This window comes from Musca domestica, unplaced genomic scaffold (assembly GCF_030504385.1).
Source record: "Musca domestica strain aabys unplaced genomic scaffold, Musca_domestica.polishedcontigs.V.1.1 48, whole genome shotgun sequence".
NCBI classification, from domain to species: Eukaryota; Metazoa; Arthropoda; class Insecta; order Diptera; family Muscidae; genus Musca; species Musca domestica.
The window spans coordinates 1,816,066-1,829,600 of NW_026712340.1; the positions used below are offsets into that span (position 1 = coordinate 1,816,066).

Here is a 13,535-nt window from a genome sequence, read left to right on the forward strand (position 1 = left end):
TCTCTCTCCGAGTAGTCCGTTATAACATTTTAACCTAATATTGCATATATGAGGGAGAATTGGTTTTGTTATTCTTTCTCATAGACTTAAAGAGAAAATCTGAACATCTTACTAGAGGATGTTATTTTTAGTTACGTCTGTCCATCTGTTTAAAATACGCCGATGTGGGAGGAGACATACTCACTGTCTCAGGCCCATAAGGCGCTAACACAGCCACCAAACAAATTAGATAAACATTTATCAACAGCAACAACAACAAAAAATAGCATCTCATCTAGCGTTTGCCATCATTGGTAGGAGGAAAAATAACAATGGCTACCGGATCCAACACACACGCACACAGATTGGTGGAAAGGGGAAAATGGATAGGTGCTTCAATGTTTTCAAGTGGGTGGGTTGGATATTACATGAATATAGATCACATTCATTTACTGAGTTTTGGTTTTAAGGGAGAACTCTTTTCTCTTCTTCTCCCTCTCTCTCTCTCTCTCTCATAGTTTTTATTTATTTTCCTAACGAAGGGAGTAGTGTTCCCTTTAAATGCTCAGCATTTTGTTTGGAGAAAAAACAAATCATGCTGATTGCAAACATATTGTTTTGACATCCAATGTAAATATTTAGATGATTTGAATGATTTATATTTTAAATAAGACATTCGAAATAGGCGATACACCGGCATAATAAGTGGGTACTTAGGGATACTTAGAAAGTTCAGATATTGATAATGGGGAATTGGAGGATTGGCGTAATAGAGTATCGGATTCGATATTTATTATATAAGAGAAAAAAGGAAGGAGTTTTGAAGAATATTTTTCGAAGTACTATCAGACAGACCAATGTGGATTTTTATACCCTCCACTATAGTATGGGGGGTATATTGTTTGACATTCCGTTTGTAACACCTCGAAATATACATTTTAGACCCAACAAAGCATATATATTCTTGATTAGCATAAAATTCTATGTCGATTAAGCGATGTCCGTCCGTCTGTCCGTCTGTGGAAATCACTATAGATTTCGAACGAATTGAAGTGGATTTATCAAATCTTACTCAAATATATAATTATGTCTGCAGGACTTTTGTTATTGAAAATGGGCCATGTAGGTCCACGTTTTAGTATAGCCCCCATATAACGGTACCTCCCAATATTCGGTATTTTGATGATTTTTGCGACAATATTCATCGGAATTGCTTAAAATTTAATATTTGAAGCTCAAAATGGATACTACAGCCTATGACAGAAAATTGTCTGTGCAGGTCCACGTCTTCGTATAGCCCCATATAAGGGTACCTCCCGCTATTCGGTACTTTCTTGATTTTAGCGACATTAGTCACCGGAATTCTTTCAAATTTGGTATTTGATGTTAGAAATGGATGCTATAGCCTATAACAGGAGATTGTCTGTGAAGGTTCACGTCTTCGTATAGCCCCCATATAACGTTACATCCCGATATTCGGTATTTTGATGATTTTAGATACATTATTGACCGATTTTTTTAAGTTTCGCATTTGAATATTGTGATGGGTTTTGACAAAAGTTACCCATGCAGGTCCATATGGTCGTATAGATCCCAATATAACAGCTAAATTCGGTATTTTTAAGATTTTAACAGATTTTTAATGGATTTTATTGTTTTTGAGAATTGTCAAATTCGTTCCAAATGGTGGAGGGTATTTAAAGTTCGGCACGGCCAAACTACAGCTTTTTTACTTGTTAAAGAAACATTTTTAAAACACTATCAGACTAATAGTTTCTTTTAGGAATATTTTTTAAGGACTATTAGATCAATGAACCTGTTTTTTATTTTTATATTTTTTAAAGGATTATAAGATCGATAAACGTAGATTTTTTAAGGATATTTTTTAAAGGATTATAAGGCCAATAAACGTGGATTTTTTAACGATATTTTTAAGGGATTATAAGTCCAATATTTGATTTTTAAAAATATTTTTTAATGGTTTGTGAGTCCAATATTTGATTTTTAAAAAAATATTTTTAAATGATTATAGGTCCAGTATTTTATTTTTAAAAAATATTATTTAAAAGATTATAAGTCCAATATTTGATTTTTAATAAATATTTTTTAAAGGATTATAAGTCCAATATTTGATTTTTAAAAAATATTTTTTAAAGGATGATAAGTCCAATATTTGATTTTTAAAAAATATTTTTTGAAGGAATATAAGACCAATATTTGATTTCTAAAAAATATTTTTTTAAAAGACCATCAGTACTTAAACCAAAAAATTTAAAAAAAATAAAGTGGATTTTAAGGTTTTTATCGGAATCGTTGGCAAGGTGTCTCAACGAATTCCCTTCCCTAGCCACGCCCCTGTTTCCCAACACACCCCTCCTTATCTCGCTGACCAAAAGAGGCATACGAGCCTTTTGTTATAATTAAATAATTCAATAATAAAAAGAAATTATCAGCATCAACCTACAAAAACCCTTATCTTTGGAAAGTGACCCCTTGGTGACCCATCAACTAATCAATTCGAATATAAAATCAAACTCAAATCCAAACCCAATGTGATACCTTAACAGAATATTTTTCATTCAGTTTTAATTCGATCGTTTAGTATTACGGATCGTCAGTGTTGAAAATGTGGAGAATAAGTAAAAATTTAATAACTCGCTCGGGTGGTGGTCCAACTCTCAAGGATATCTGCTCAAAGGCGGCTCCCTTAACAGCTCAAACGCGCTACAATTCACAAAGCAGCACAAAAGGTGCACCAGTTCCGGAGGTTCCATCATCGGCTGATGTTGTCATTATTGGTGGTGGTTCGGCTGGTTGCCACACCCTGTATCATTTGGCCAAGCGTGGTGTGAAAGCTGTACTCTTGGAGCGGGCAAAGCTAACCGCCGGTACAACCTGGCACACAGCTGGTTTGGTTTGGCGTCTACGACCCAATGATGTTGACATTCAGTTGTTGGCCAATTCACGCAACATGCTAATGCAGTTGGAAGAGGAAACGGGCTTAGATCCTGGCTGGATTCAAAATGGTGGTGTATTTATAGCCCATTCAGATGTAGGTCATGTTTTTATTTTTTCAGAATTATCGTGATTTAGATTTTAGTGATAGTCATTTTTTATTGTTTGAATGAAAGCTCTTCCGTTTTCGTTGTGAGTGACTGGGCGATAAGATTTCAAATTAAAGGGCAAACAAGAAAAGGGAATTGAAAGTGAAAATTAAAAAAGTTGGCAAAAATACAACAAATGTTTGATAAGCGAGAATTTGTTTAAATGCTGCAATCAATTAGAATATTAGATTTATTTATTTTCCAAACACCACTTCTTTTTTTGTAAAAAGAAACATTTTGACCCTAAATTTGATAGCGCGATTCCAGTTCAAACAAGTATTTTATTTCAAAACTCCAGAGTGATTATGTTTTTTTTAAGAAATACGTCAATAGTGAATCTGTGATAGAGAAGCATTGAAATCGGACATCTCACACGTGAAGGAAAATAAATATGTTGTCAAGATTAAAACCGAACTTTGACATGATGTGCCAACTTGAGCGAGAAAAGCAAAAAATATTAAAAAAAAAAACGAGTAAAAAGCTATAAGTTCGGTCGGGCCGAACTTTGAATACCCTCCACCATTTGGAATGAATTTGGCGATTCTCAAAAAAAATCCTTTTAAAATTCTGTTAAAATCTTAAAAATACCAAATGTAGCTGTTATATTAGGGTCTATACGACGACATGGACCTCCATAGGTAACTTTTGTCATAAGCCATTACAATATTCAGATGCGACACTTAAAAAAAATCGATGAAGAATGTAGCTAAAATCATCAAAATACCGAATATCGGGAGGTACCGTTATATGGGGGCTATACGAAGAAGTGGACGTGGACCTGCACAGACAATTTTCTGTCTTAGGCTGTAGTATCCATTTCTAACTTCAAATACCAAATTTGAAACAATTCCGGTGAATAATGTCGCTAAAATCAGCAAAGTACTGCATAGCGGGAGATACCGTTATATGGGGGCTATAACAAAATGGCCCATTTAAAATATCAGAAGTCCTGCAGATATAATATACATTTGAGTAAAATTTTATCAATCTACTTTATTTCGTTCGGAAGCTAGAGTGATTTCCACAGACGGACAGGCATAGCTAAATCGACATAGAATTTTATGCTGATCAAGAATATATATACTTTGTGGGGTGTTACAAACGGAATGACAAACTTTATATAACCTCCATACTATGGTGGAGGGTATAAAAAAGTAGAACCAAATATGGGTTCATTAACACATGAATATTCATTTAATGATCATGATACCCTACACCCATAGTGGTAAGGGTATTACGTCTTTGTGTATTTGTTTGTAACATTGGCAAGGAAGCGAGACAGAACCATAATTATTTTTGAGGATCTTCATAGAATCACTTCTTGAGTCTATTTATGCATGCCAGTCCGTCCTTTTCTAAACAATATTTTTTTGGCCCAAGGACGAATCCTATTGAAATGTGTGAGGATCGGCTCAAATTTAGACATAACTCCAGTGACCTGATTTTTTGCACATCCGACCAATCTAGAAGCAAGTACATGAGATTTGGAGAAAATGGGTTCAGATATAGCTTTAGCTTCCATATATATGATTCATCCGATTTGGGGTTTTAAGTCCCTCACATGCGCAAAATGCCTCCACAATATTTGGTGCCAGATATCTTATAGAGCTCGAAAATACATCTGCCAAATTTCATCAAGATCGGATCAGATTTGGATATAGCTCCCATATATATATATATATATATATATATATATATATATATATATATATATATATATATATATATATATATATATATATATATATATATATATATATATATATATATATATATATATATATATATATATACCGACCGATTTCGGGTTAATTGTGCACCAAATGGTTAATATCAGTTAAAATGACCTGAATTTTGGCACATCCGAATGAATTCAGTGTAGAAGAAAATACATAAAATTTGGCGAAAATCGGTTCAGATATAGATTTAGCTCCCATATACAGGGTGAGATAAAAAAACTGCAACAAAGTCAAACGCCCTAACTTTTACATTTTTTGTTTAAAAATTGTATCGAATGAAAGCAAAAACTGTCGGAAATAGCAAAAGTTTAGAATAAGTTTAGATTTGTTCGAATTGGTCACCTTTGGCACGAATTATGGCCTTCAAACGGCCAATGGAACCGTCATACGCTGCCCGAATGTTGCTCAGAGGTATTTTGGCTCATTCCCGGCGAAGCGCTTGCATGAGGTGCTCGAAACTTTGGTATTTTATTTAGATCCAACCTTGCTTTCCACAATACTCCAGACTCAATAGTCCAAGGGATTGGTATCCTGAGATTTTGGTGGTCATTGTGCGCTGGAAATTAAGCGAGGAACCTCATTTTGTTACAATTCTTGGGTGGCGCGTGATGAGTGCGAAGGTGCTGAGTCCTGTTGGAATGCCCAAGGTCTGCGGCCAAAATGTTTGCGTGTCCAAGGCTTTCATACACCCTCCAGAAGATTTTCGCGATAATATTCGGCATTTATTCTGATGCTACGCGATAATATTCGGCATTTTTAGCTGACCTCTTTGGCAAGTAAACACGATCATTTTGTTTGTTTACAAACTGCTGGACAACGAATGTTTTCTCATCGGAGAAACCCAAATTCGGCAGTTCACCACTTTCGGCCAAGCGAAGCAGCTCTTTAGCTCTTTTGAGTCTATTTTCTTTCTGTTGCGGTGTAAGTTCTTGCACATTTTGGAATTTCAATGGCTTTACCCCGAGCTCATTTTTCAATATTTTCCGAATGGAATATTGCGATATGATCTGCTCAAGAGCCATTTTTCGCGACGTGGGTTTCGATCGAGTCGCTTCTTTACTTTTCGAACCAATTCTGCTGATGTTGCTGTTTTCTTCCGTCCACTTCCTTGACGTTGGGCTACGCTACCAGTATCACTGTAATGAGCGATGGTACGAGACACAAAAGATTTATTCACATTTAAGTGCTGGAGTGCTCTAACGATAGCCACGTGTTGTTCACACTATCACGCTTGAATCCCATCCCGAATAACTTTTTTTCTGGAAAATTCTCACCTAAATGCCTTTGTACGCTTGTAAAAAATATAATGAGCTGTCACTGGAATAATTTTAAAAGCTGTCGGACGAATGGCTTAGAAATGACAGCAGTCTGAAGTTGGTTGCAGTTTTCTCATCTCATCCTGTACTTCAGATAAATTCTTTTGTTGCGGAATCTCTACTAAATATGCATAGTGGTGTAGGGTATCATATAGTTGGTCCTGCCCGACTTTTGAATTCAAATTCACGGAAGAGTTTTTTTCTTTGATTTGTAAACCTTAACCATTTTAATTTTCAAAACATTTTTCTCGTAATTTTTCAGACCCGTTTGGATGAATACCGCCGTCTGGCCACAGTGGGCAATGCATTGGGCATTGAAAATTACATTCTATCACCCGAAGAAACCCAAAAAGTATTTCCCCTATTGGATCCCAAGGCCTTTATTGGTGCCTTGTATTCACCTGGCGATGGTGTTGTAGATCCTGCCATGTTGTGTACAGCCTTGACGAGGGCAGCCACCAGGAATGGTGCACGTGTTGTGGAAAATTGTTCCGTCGAAGATTTGGTGGTTGAAGAAACGGGTAAGGGCAAAAAAGTGGTGGGTGTTAAGACACCCTATGGCACCATAAAGACAGAGAAAGTGGTGAATGCCACTGGTGTCTGGGGTAGGGATTTAATTGAAAAGCATGGCTCATTCCTGCCGCTGATACCCATGAAACATGCCTACATTGTTTCGGAATCGATACCCGGTGTCAGAGGTCTACCCAATATTCGCGATCATGATTATTCCACCTACTTCCGCATACAAGGTGATGCCATTTGTATGGGTGGTTATGAGCCGAATCCGATTCTTTTGGATCCAGTGGCCAAAGATTTTCATTTTGGTTTGTATGATTTGGATTGGTCGGTGTTTGACACGCATTTAAATGGTGCCGTTAAATTGTGTCCCACCTATGCCAATTATGGTGTGAAGAGTACAGTGTGTGGTCCCGAGTCCTTTACGCCCGATCACAAGCCCCTGATGGGCCCTGACACTGTAATAACGGGGCTTTATCACAATTGTGGTTTCAATTCGGCCGGCATGATGTTCGGTGGTGGTTGTGGAGAACAAACGGCCCTTTGGGTGATGAACGGCAAACCCGATTTGCCCATGTTCGGTTTTGATCTACGTCGTTTCACCGACACCCAGAGTCGTGCCACACAGTGGATCAATGAAAAGTCCCATGAAAGTTATGTGAAAAACTACAGCATGGTGTTCAAATATGATCAGCCCCTGGCGGGTAGGGATTTCCAAAAGGATCCCCTGCACGATGACATGATGGCACACAATGCCTTTATGGAAGAGAAACAGGGTTGGGAACGACCGGGTTTCTTTTTGAAGGAGTCGGCTCCTGTCCAGAAATACGATTGGTATGGCAGCTATGGCAATGAGAGGCACAAGGATTGTGCCTACGAAAGGGTATTGGATGGTGATTTGCGGTACAACAGCTTCTCGGATTATCACAATTTGGTGAGTTTGAAATTTCAGCTCACAATTTATGGAGGCATTTGACAAATATTATTTCTAATTTCTTGTTGTTGTTCTTCTTCCATGTTCGCTCTTGTTGCCTTGGCTTATGTGGTGCGTGCCACACTTTATTGCCCTGCTGGTTGGTGGGTTGGTGCGAAATCTCATGGTGTGATATTTGCTTTAACCACATCTCGTGCGTATCGCGCCACATTGCGGATGTTATTCTTAAAATGCTTTGATTGTTTGTTGTGTACACACGCACGCACACACACACACGAATGGATGGATATAACCCAACTGTTGCCATACGTCGCTCGGCCTGTCTGTCTGTCTGCCGTGTATCCGTACAAACATTTGCATGGATGTTCGTCCATCTACGGGACATGCTATTACCTTTTCTCTGCCTACAATGACGGCGACGACGCCTTCCCGCTTAATTTGTTGTAAACATTAATAACAACAACAACACTTTTGTTTGTTTGGCTGCCCAAATATTGTCTTCCCCTATTTTGGTTTGACCAATTCCTTCGGCAGATTGGTGAGGAAGCAATGGCCTGCCGCAACAATGCCGTTGTCTTTAACATGAGCTACTTCTGCAAACTGTTTTTGGAAGGTCCCGACGCCCAGAAGGCCGCCGATTGGATATTTACCGGAAATACAAATAGAGACCCCAAGAAGTAAGTAATTTTGTTGGAAGCCTTTTCGAAAGACTACTTTTAGGTAGAGATAATCTCCAGAGAAGACCTTTAAAGATCCATAAAAGATCTGCAAAAGGTATTCGGCCCATAACACCCATTTCAAATTTCTTCGGTACATAGAAGAATCTCAAAAGGTCCTCTGTTAAAAAAAAAAAAAAACAGTAGAAAAGTCTTCATTCCACAAAAGAGCTTCAAAAAGGTTTCGGTCCATAAAGAGACCTTTAAATGGTTTTCGGACCATAGAACGTCATCAAAAGGCCCTAGGTCTTCAAAAAAACTTCAAATGATCTTCGGATCATAGAAGACCTTCACAAGATTTGGGATCAACGAAAAAAGCATTTATAGGTCTTCGGTGGCTAGACCTTTAAAAGATCTCCAGCCTATAGAACACCTCCAAATGCGCTTCGCTCTCTGATCCATAGAAGACCCTCAGCAGAAGAAGAAGATTTGAAAAAAGATCTTCGGCCCATAGAAGATTTGTAAAAGACCTTAGCTACACAGAAGATCTTCGAGAAAATATCACTAAAAAGGCCTATAGAACACATTCCTGCAACAACTCTTCGTCCACCGAAGACCTGCAAAATGAGACCTCCATTTAGACATTCACCAGATCCCTGGTCTGTAGATCTTCGGTCTATAGAAGACCTGCACAAGCTCATGGGTTTGTAAATGATCTTTAAGGTGTCTTTGGTCTCCAGAAGACGATCGATAGGCATCCGGAAGACCATCGAAAGGCCATCATAGAAGACCTGATAAAAGGTTTCTACAGAATAACTATAGCTTTTCGGTCTTCGATCCATAAAAGACCCTCAGCAGTTTCTCGGTAAATAGGAGATTTATAAGAGGCCTTCGGTCCATAGAAGATTTGAAAAACGATTTTCGGTCCACAGAAGATCTTCGAGAAAATATCATTAAAAGGCCTATAGAACACATTCCTGCAACAGCTCTTCGTCCACCGAAGACCTGCAAAATGAGACCTCCATTTAGACATTCACCAGATCCCTGGTCTGTAGAACAACCATAGAAGATCTTCGGTCTATAGAAGACCTGCACAAGCTCATGCGTTTATAAATGATCTTTAAGCTGTCTTTGATCTCCAGAAGACCATCGATAGGCATACGGAAGACCATCGAAAGGCCATCATGGAAGACCTGTTAAAAGGTTTCTACAGAATAACTATAGCTTTTCGGTCTTCGATCCATAAAAAACCCTCAGCAGTTTCTCAGTAAATAGGATCTTTGTAAAAGGTCTTCGGTCCATAGAAGATTTCAAAATGATGTTCGGTCCACAGAAGATCTTCGAGAAAGTATCATTAAAAGCCCTATAGAACACATTCCTGCAAAAGCTCTTCGTCCACAGAAGACCTGCAAAAGGAGACCCCCATATAGATATTTTCCAGATCCATTGTCTGTAGAAAAAGCATGGAAGATTTTCGGTCTAAAGAAGACCTGTACAAGCTCATGGGTTTATAAATGATCTTCAAGTGGTATTTGGTCTGTAGAAGGCCATCCAGAAGACCTGACAAAAGGTTTTTAATCCATAAAAGACTTTCAACGGCTCTTGGGTCTATAAAAGACCATCCTTCATATAAGTCTTTCAAAATGTCTTCTGTTAATAGAAGACCTGCAAAAGGTCCTCAATACATAGATGACCTTCAAAAGATGTTGAGTCTATAAAATACGTTCAAAAATCCTTGGTCGGTAGAATACCAAAATAAGGTCTTTGGGTCCATAATGTACTTCTAAAGCGAATTTGATCCACTGACCTTCAAAACGGTCGGAAAATGTCGCCTCTCTCTAGATTTTTTGAGGAGATTTTCTGTCTCTAGAAGAACATGCGCTCTTCTCACAATAGCAAATATTGAAGAAGTCACCTCTCTTGAACACATTTTATCCGATTCTAAGAGAACCTTGAAGATATTTTATCTATGGAAGATTCTCAAGGTCCTCTTGCCTTTCAATTGACTGTCCTCGGTCTCTGTACATTTCTCGCTGAGATTTATAGAGATTTGAGTCTAGAATATCTTAAAGAGAGGAGGTATTCTATATATAAGGTCTTTGGGTGTATAATAAACTTCTAAAGGGTCTTTGATCCACTGACCTTCTGAAAATTTCTCCTCTCTCTAGAAGACCCATAAGACGTATTCTGTTCTGAGAAGGCTTTAAAGAAAAGTCCATTGACATCTTTGAAGAGATTATTTTGTCTCTGGAAGAAAATGCGCTCATCTCTCATAACAAACATTGAAGAAGTCTCCTCTCTTAAACACATTTTATCCGATTCAAAGAGAACTAAAAGAAGTCCTCTCTCCAGAAGTGTCTCAAAAGACTCTGTGAAGATATTTTATATATGGAGGATTGTCAAGGTCCTCTTGTATCTCCGCAAGACCTTATGATCGAGAAGGCCATGAATAGGCCGTTCGTCTTCAGTGGACTCTCTACAGACTGTCTTCGGTCTCTGTACTTTTCTTCCTGAGATCTGAGTCTAGAATATCTTAAAGAGAGAAGGACTTCTATATATGGGTAGGTTTTCTGTCCGTAGAAGGTCTATAAAAGCTTTTCTGTCTAAAATAATCCTTATGGCGTCATAGGTCCATAGAACTCGTTGAAAAGCTTTAAAAATAGCTTTTTTTAGAAAATCACAATCCCTTTCAAAACTAAAATTAACCCTGAAATATATTCAACCCCTCCCCCCTCTCTTTCTCCCTCTCTTGCAGAACCGTCTACACCTGTGCCCTGAACGATGCCGGTGGTGTGGAGGCTGATGTTACCATTTCTCGATTAAATTCCGGTTCCGGTGCTGTTCACGATCCCAAATTCGAAGGTCAAGGATTTTATATTGTGGCTGGTGGCGCCTCGGCTTACTACACCTATACCATGATGAAGGATGAAATACGTCGCCAGGGCTTCAATGCCAGCGTTCGGGATGTCACTTCGGACATGGGTGTGATATCTATACAAGGACCCAAATCACGGGAAATTCTACAGAAAATTGTCAACTGTGAATTGAGTGATGAGAATATTCCTCCGAATAGTACCGTCCTAACCCAATGTAAAGATGTCCTCAACAATGCCACCGAGTATGGAGTTCGTTTGTTGCGTGTCAGTTTCGTTGGTGAATTGGGTTATGAATTGCATGTGCCCAAGGAGTACTGCTCCCAGGTTTATAGATCTCTGATGAAAGTTGGCGAGACGAATGATTTGCGTAATGCCGGCTACAGGGCACTCTACTCGTTGAGTAGTGAAAAGGGTTATCATTTGTGGAGTTTTGATTTGCGCCCGGACGATACTCCTTTGGAGGCGGGTCTAGGTTTCACGTGTCGCAAGGAGGGAAGCTACAAGGGTAAAGAGGCAATTGAAAAGCAACGCAAGGAGGGTATTAAGAAACGTTTGGTCTATCTGACATTAGATGACCAGGTACCAATTTGGGGTCTGGAGGGTGTCTATCGCAATGGAGAGCCCGTTGGTTTCCTTAGACGGGCCGAATATGCCTATTATTTGGGTAAACCCTTGGGCCAGACATATATTTCGAAGCCGGATGGCGGTAATATCGATGTGGACTACATTAAATCGGGCGAATATGAAGTCGATATTTTGGGTAAACGCTATAAGGCTAAGGCCCATTTGAGAAGTCCCTTCGATTTGGAGGGTAAACGTGTTTTGGGTATTTACTAGAATAAAAGGGGGGAAATTAGGTAATTATGTAAGTTTGTTAAGGAAGTTATATTGTAAAGAATAAAAAAATAAAAATAAAAAACTAAATAAAAGAATAAATTTTCAATTCAATTGAAAGGGGTCTCCAATGTACTTACGGGGTTTTAAAAGCTATTCTAGAATTTTAAAAACGTATGCAATAAACATAATACCTTGAAAGGGTAAGTAATAATAATAGCATTAACACATGGCAATAAAGGTAGACTCATTTGCTAAATTGAATATGGCAACCCTTTTCAGAAGTGTTCGACCTTGTCATTTTAAAAAAAAACCAATAAAGAAAGTCCTAAAGTCGGGCGGGCCGAATTTATAATACCCTACACCACTTTGCTCCATATAACAATTAAAAAAAAATAATTATAATTATAATTTAAAATTCAAAGGACTAAATATGCCGAAGCATTTGTAACTTTTAAATTCGGACTTATATTGCCCATTTGGTGCGAAATTAATTTGAAATCAGATCAAGATATAATATGGGAGCTATATCCAAATCGGAACCGATCTCGATAAAATTTGGCAAAGATATTTCTGAGCTGTATTTAATATATTTCCCTGAATATCGTTGTTACGGAGTGCATATTACGGCTGTGGGTAACAAATATAACAAATCGGATGAACAATATATATGGGAGCTATAGCTATATCTGAACCGATCTTCACCAAATTTGGCATACTACCTTCTAGACTCAATTCGGTCGTATGTGCCAAATTCCATCCCAATTGGACAAATATTAGACGTTTGGTGCACAATAAAAAGTAAATCGGACGAAGTTATATATGGGAGCTATATCCAAATCTGAATCGATCTCGATAAAATTTAGCAAAGGTATTTCTGAGCTGCATTTGATATATTTTCCCAAATATTGTTGTTACAGAGTGCATATTACGGCTGTGGAGGACAAAAATAACAAATCGGATGAACAATATATATGGGAGCTATAGCTATATCTGAACCGATTTCGATCAAATTTGGCATACTTATTTTCAGGCCTAATATGGTTGTATGTGCCAAATTCCATCCCATTTGGGCAAATATTAGACGTTTGGTGCACAATAAAAGGCAAATCGGACGAAGATATATATGGGAGCTATATCTAAATTTTTACCGATTATCTCCAATTTCAATAGGGTTCGTCTTTGGGCCAAACAAATGTTGTTTGGAAAATTTCATCTCAATCGGATAATAAATGCGACCTGCATTTTGTTCACAAAAACACATGGACAGACGGACGGACGGACAGACCGACTGACATGCATAAATCAACTCAGAAATTGATTCTATGCAGATCATCAAAAGGAACTATGGGTCTATCTCGTTTCCTTTTGCCTGTTACAAACAAATGCACAAAGACATAATACCCTGACCACCTTGTGGTGTAGGGTATAAAAATTATATTCACATCTAAAATATTTACGTATGACGAGTAGCATATTTCACAAAAATACTAATAATCTATTATTTTCGGCGTTTCTAGGCACTTAAAAACAGTTATATGCCCCATACCTTGGGAGGACGAATTTTATTTATCTTGTCTT

The 13,535-nt window shown here is 38.0% G+C and overlaps 1 protein-coding gene across 1 annotated transcript; it reads left to right on the forward strand.

The window, feature by feature from the left end:
- Positions 1-2,563: 2,563 nt before the first annotated feature.
- Positions 2,564-12,029, forward strand: LOC101899451 (sarcosine dehydrogenase, mitochondrial). Its single transcript, XM_005176002.4, has 4 exons — positions 2,564-3,031; positions 6,401-7,588; positions 8,123-8,265; positions 11,000-12,029. The coding sequence occupies exons 1-4, from the start codon at positions 2,606-2,608 to the stop codon at positions 11,955-11,957; spliced, it is 2,715 nt and encodes a 904-aa protein (XP_005176059.1). The 5' UTR covers positions 2,564-2,605; the 3' UTR covers positions 11,958-12,029.
- Positions 12,030-13,535: the final 1,506 nt, after the last annotated feature.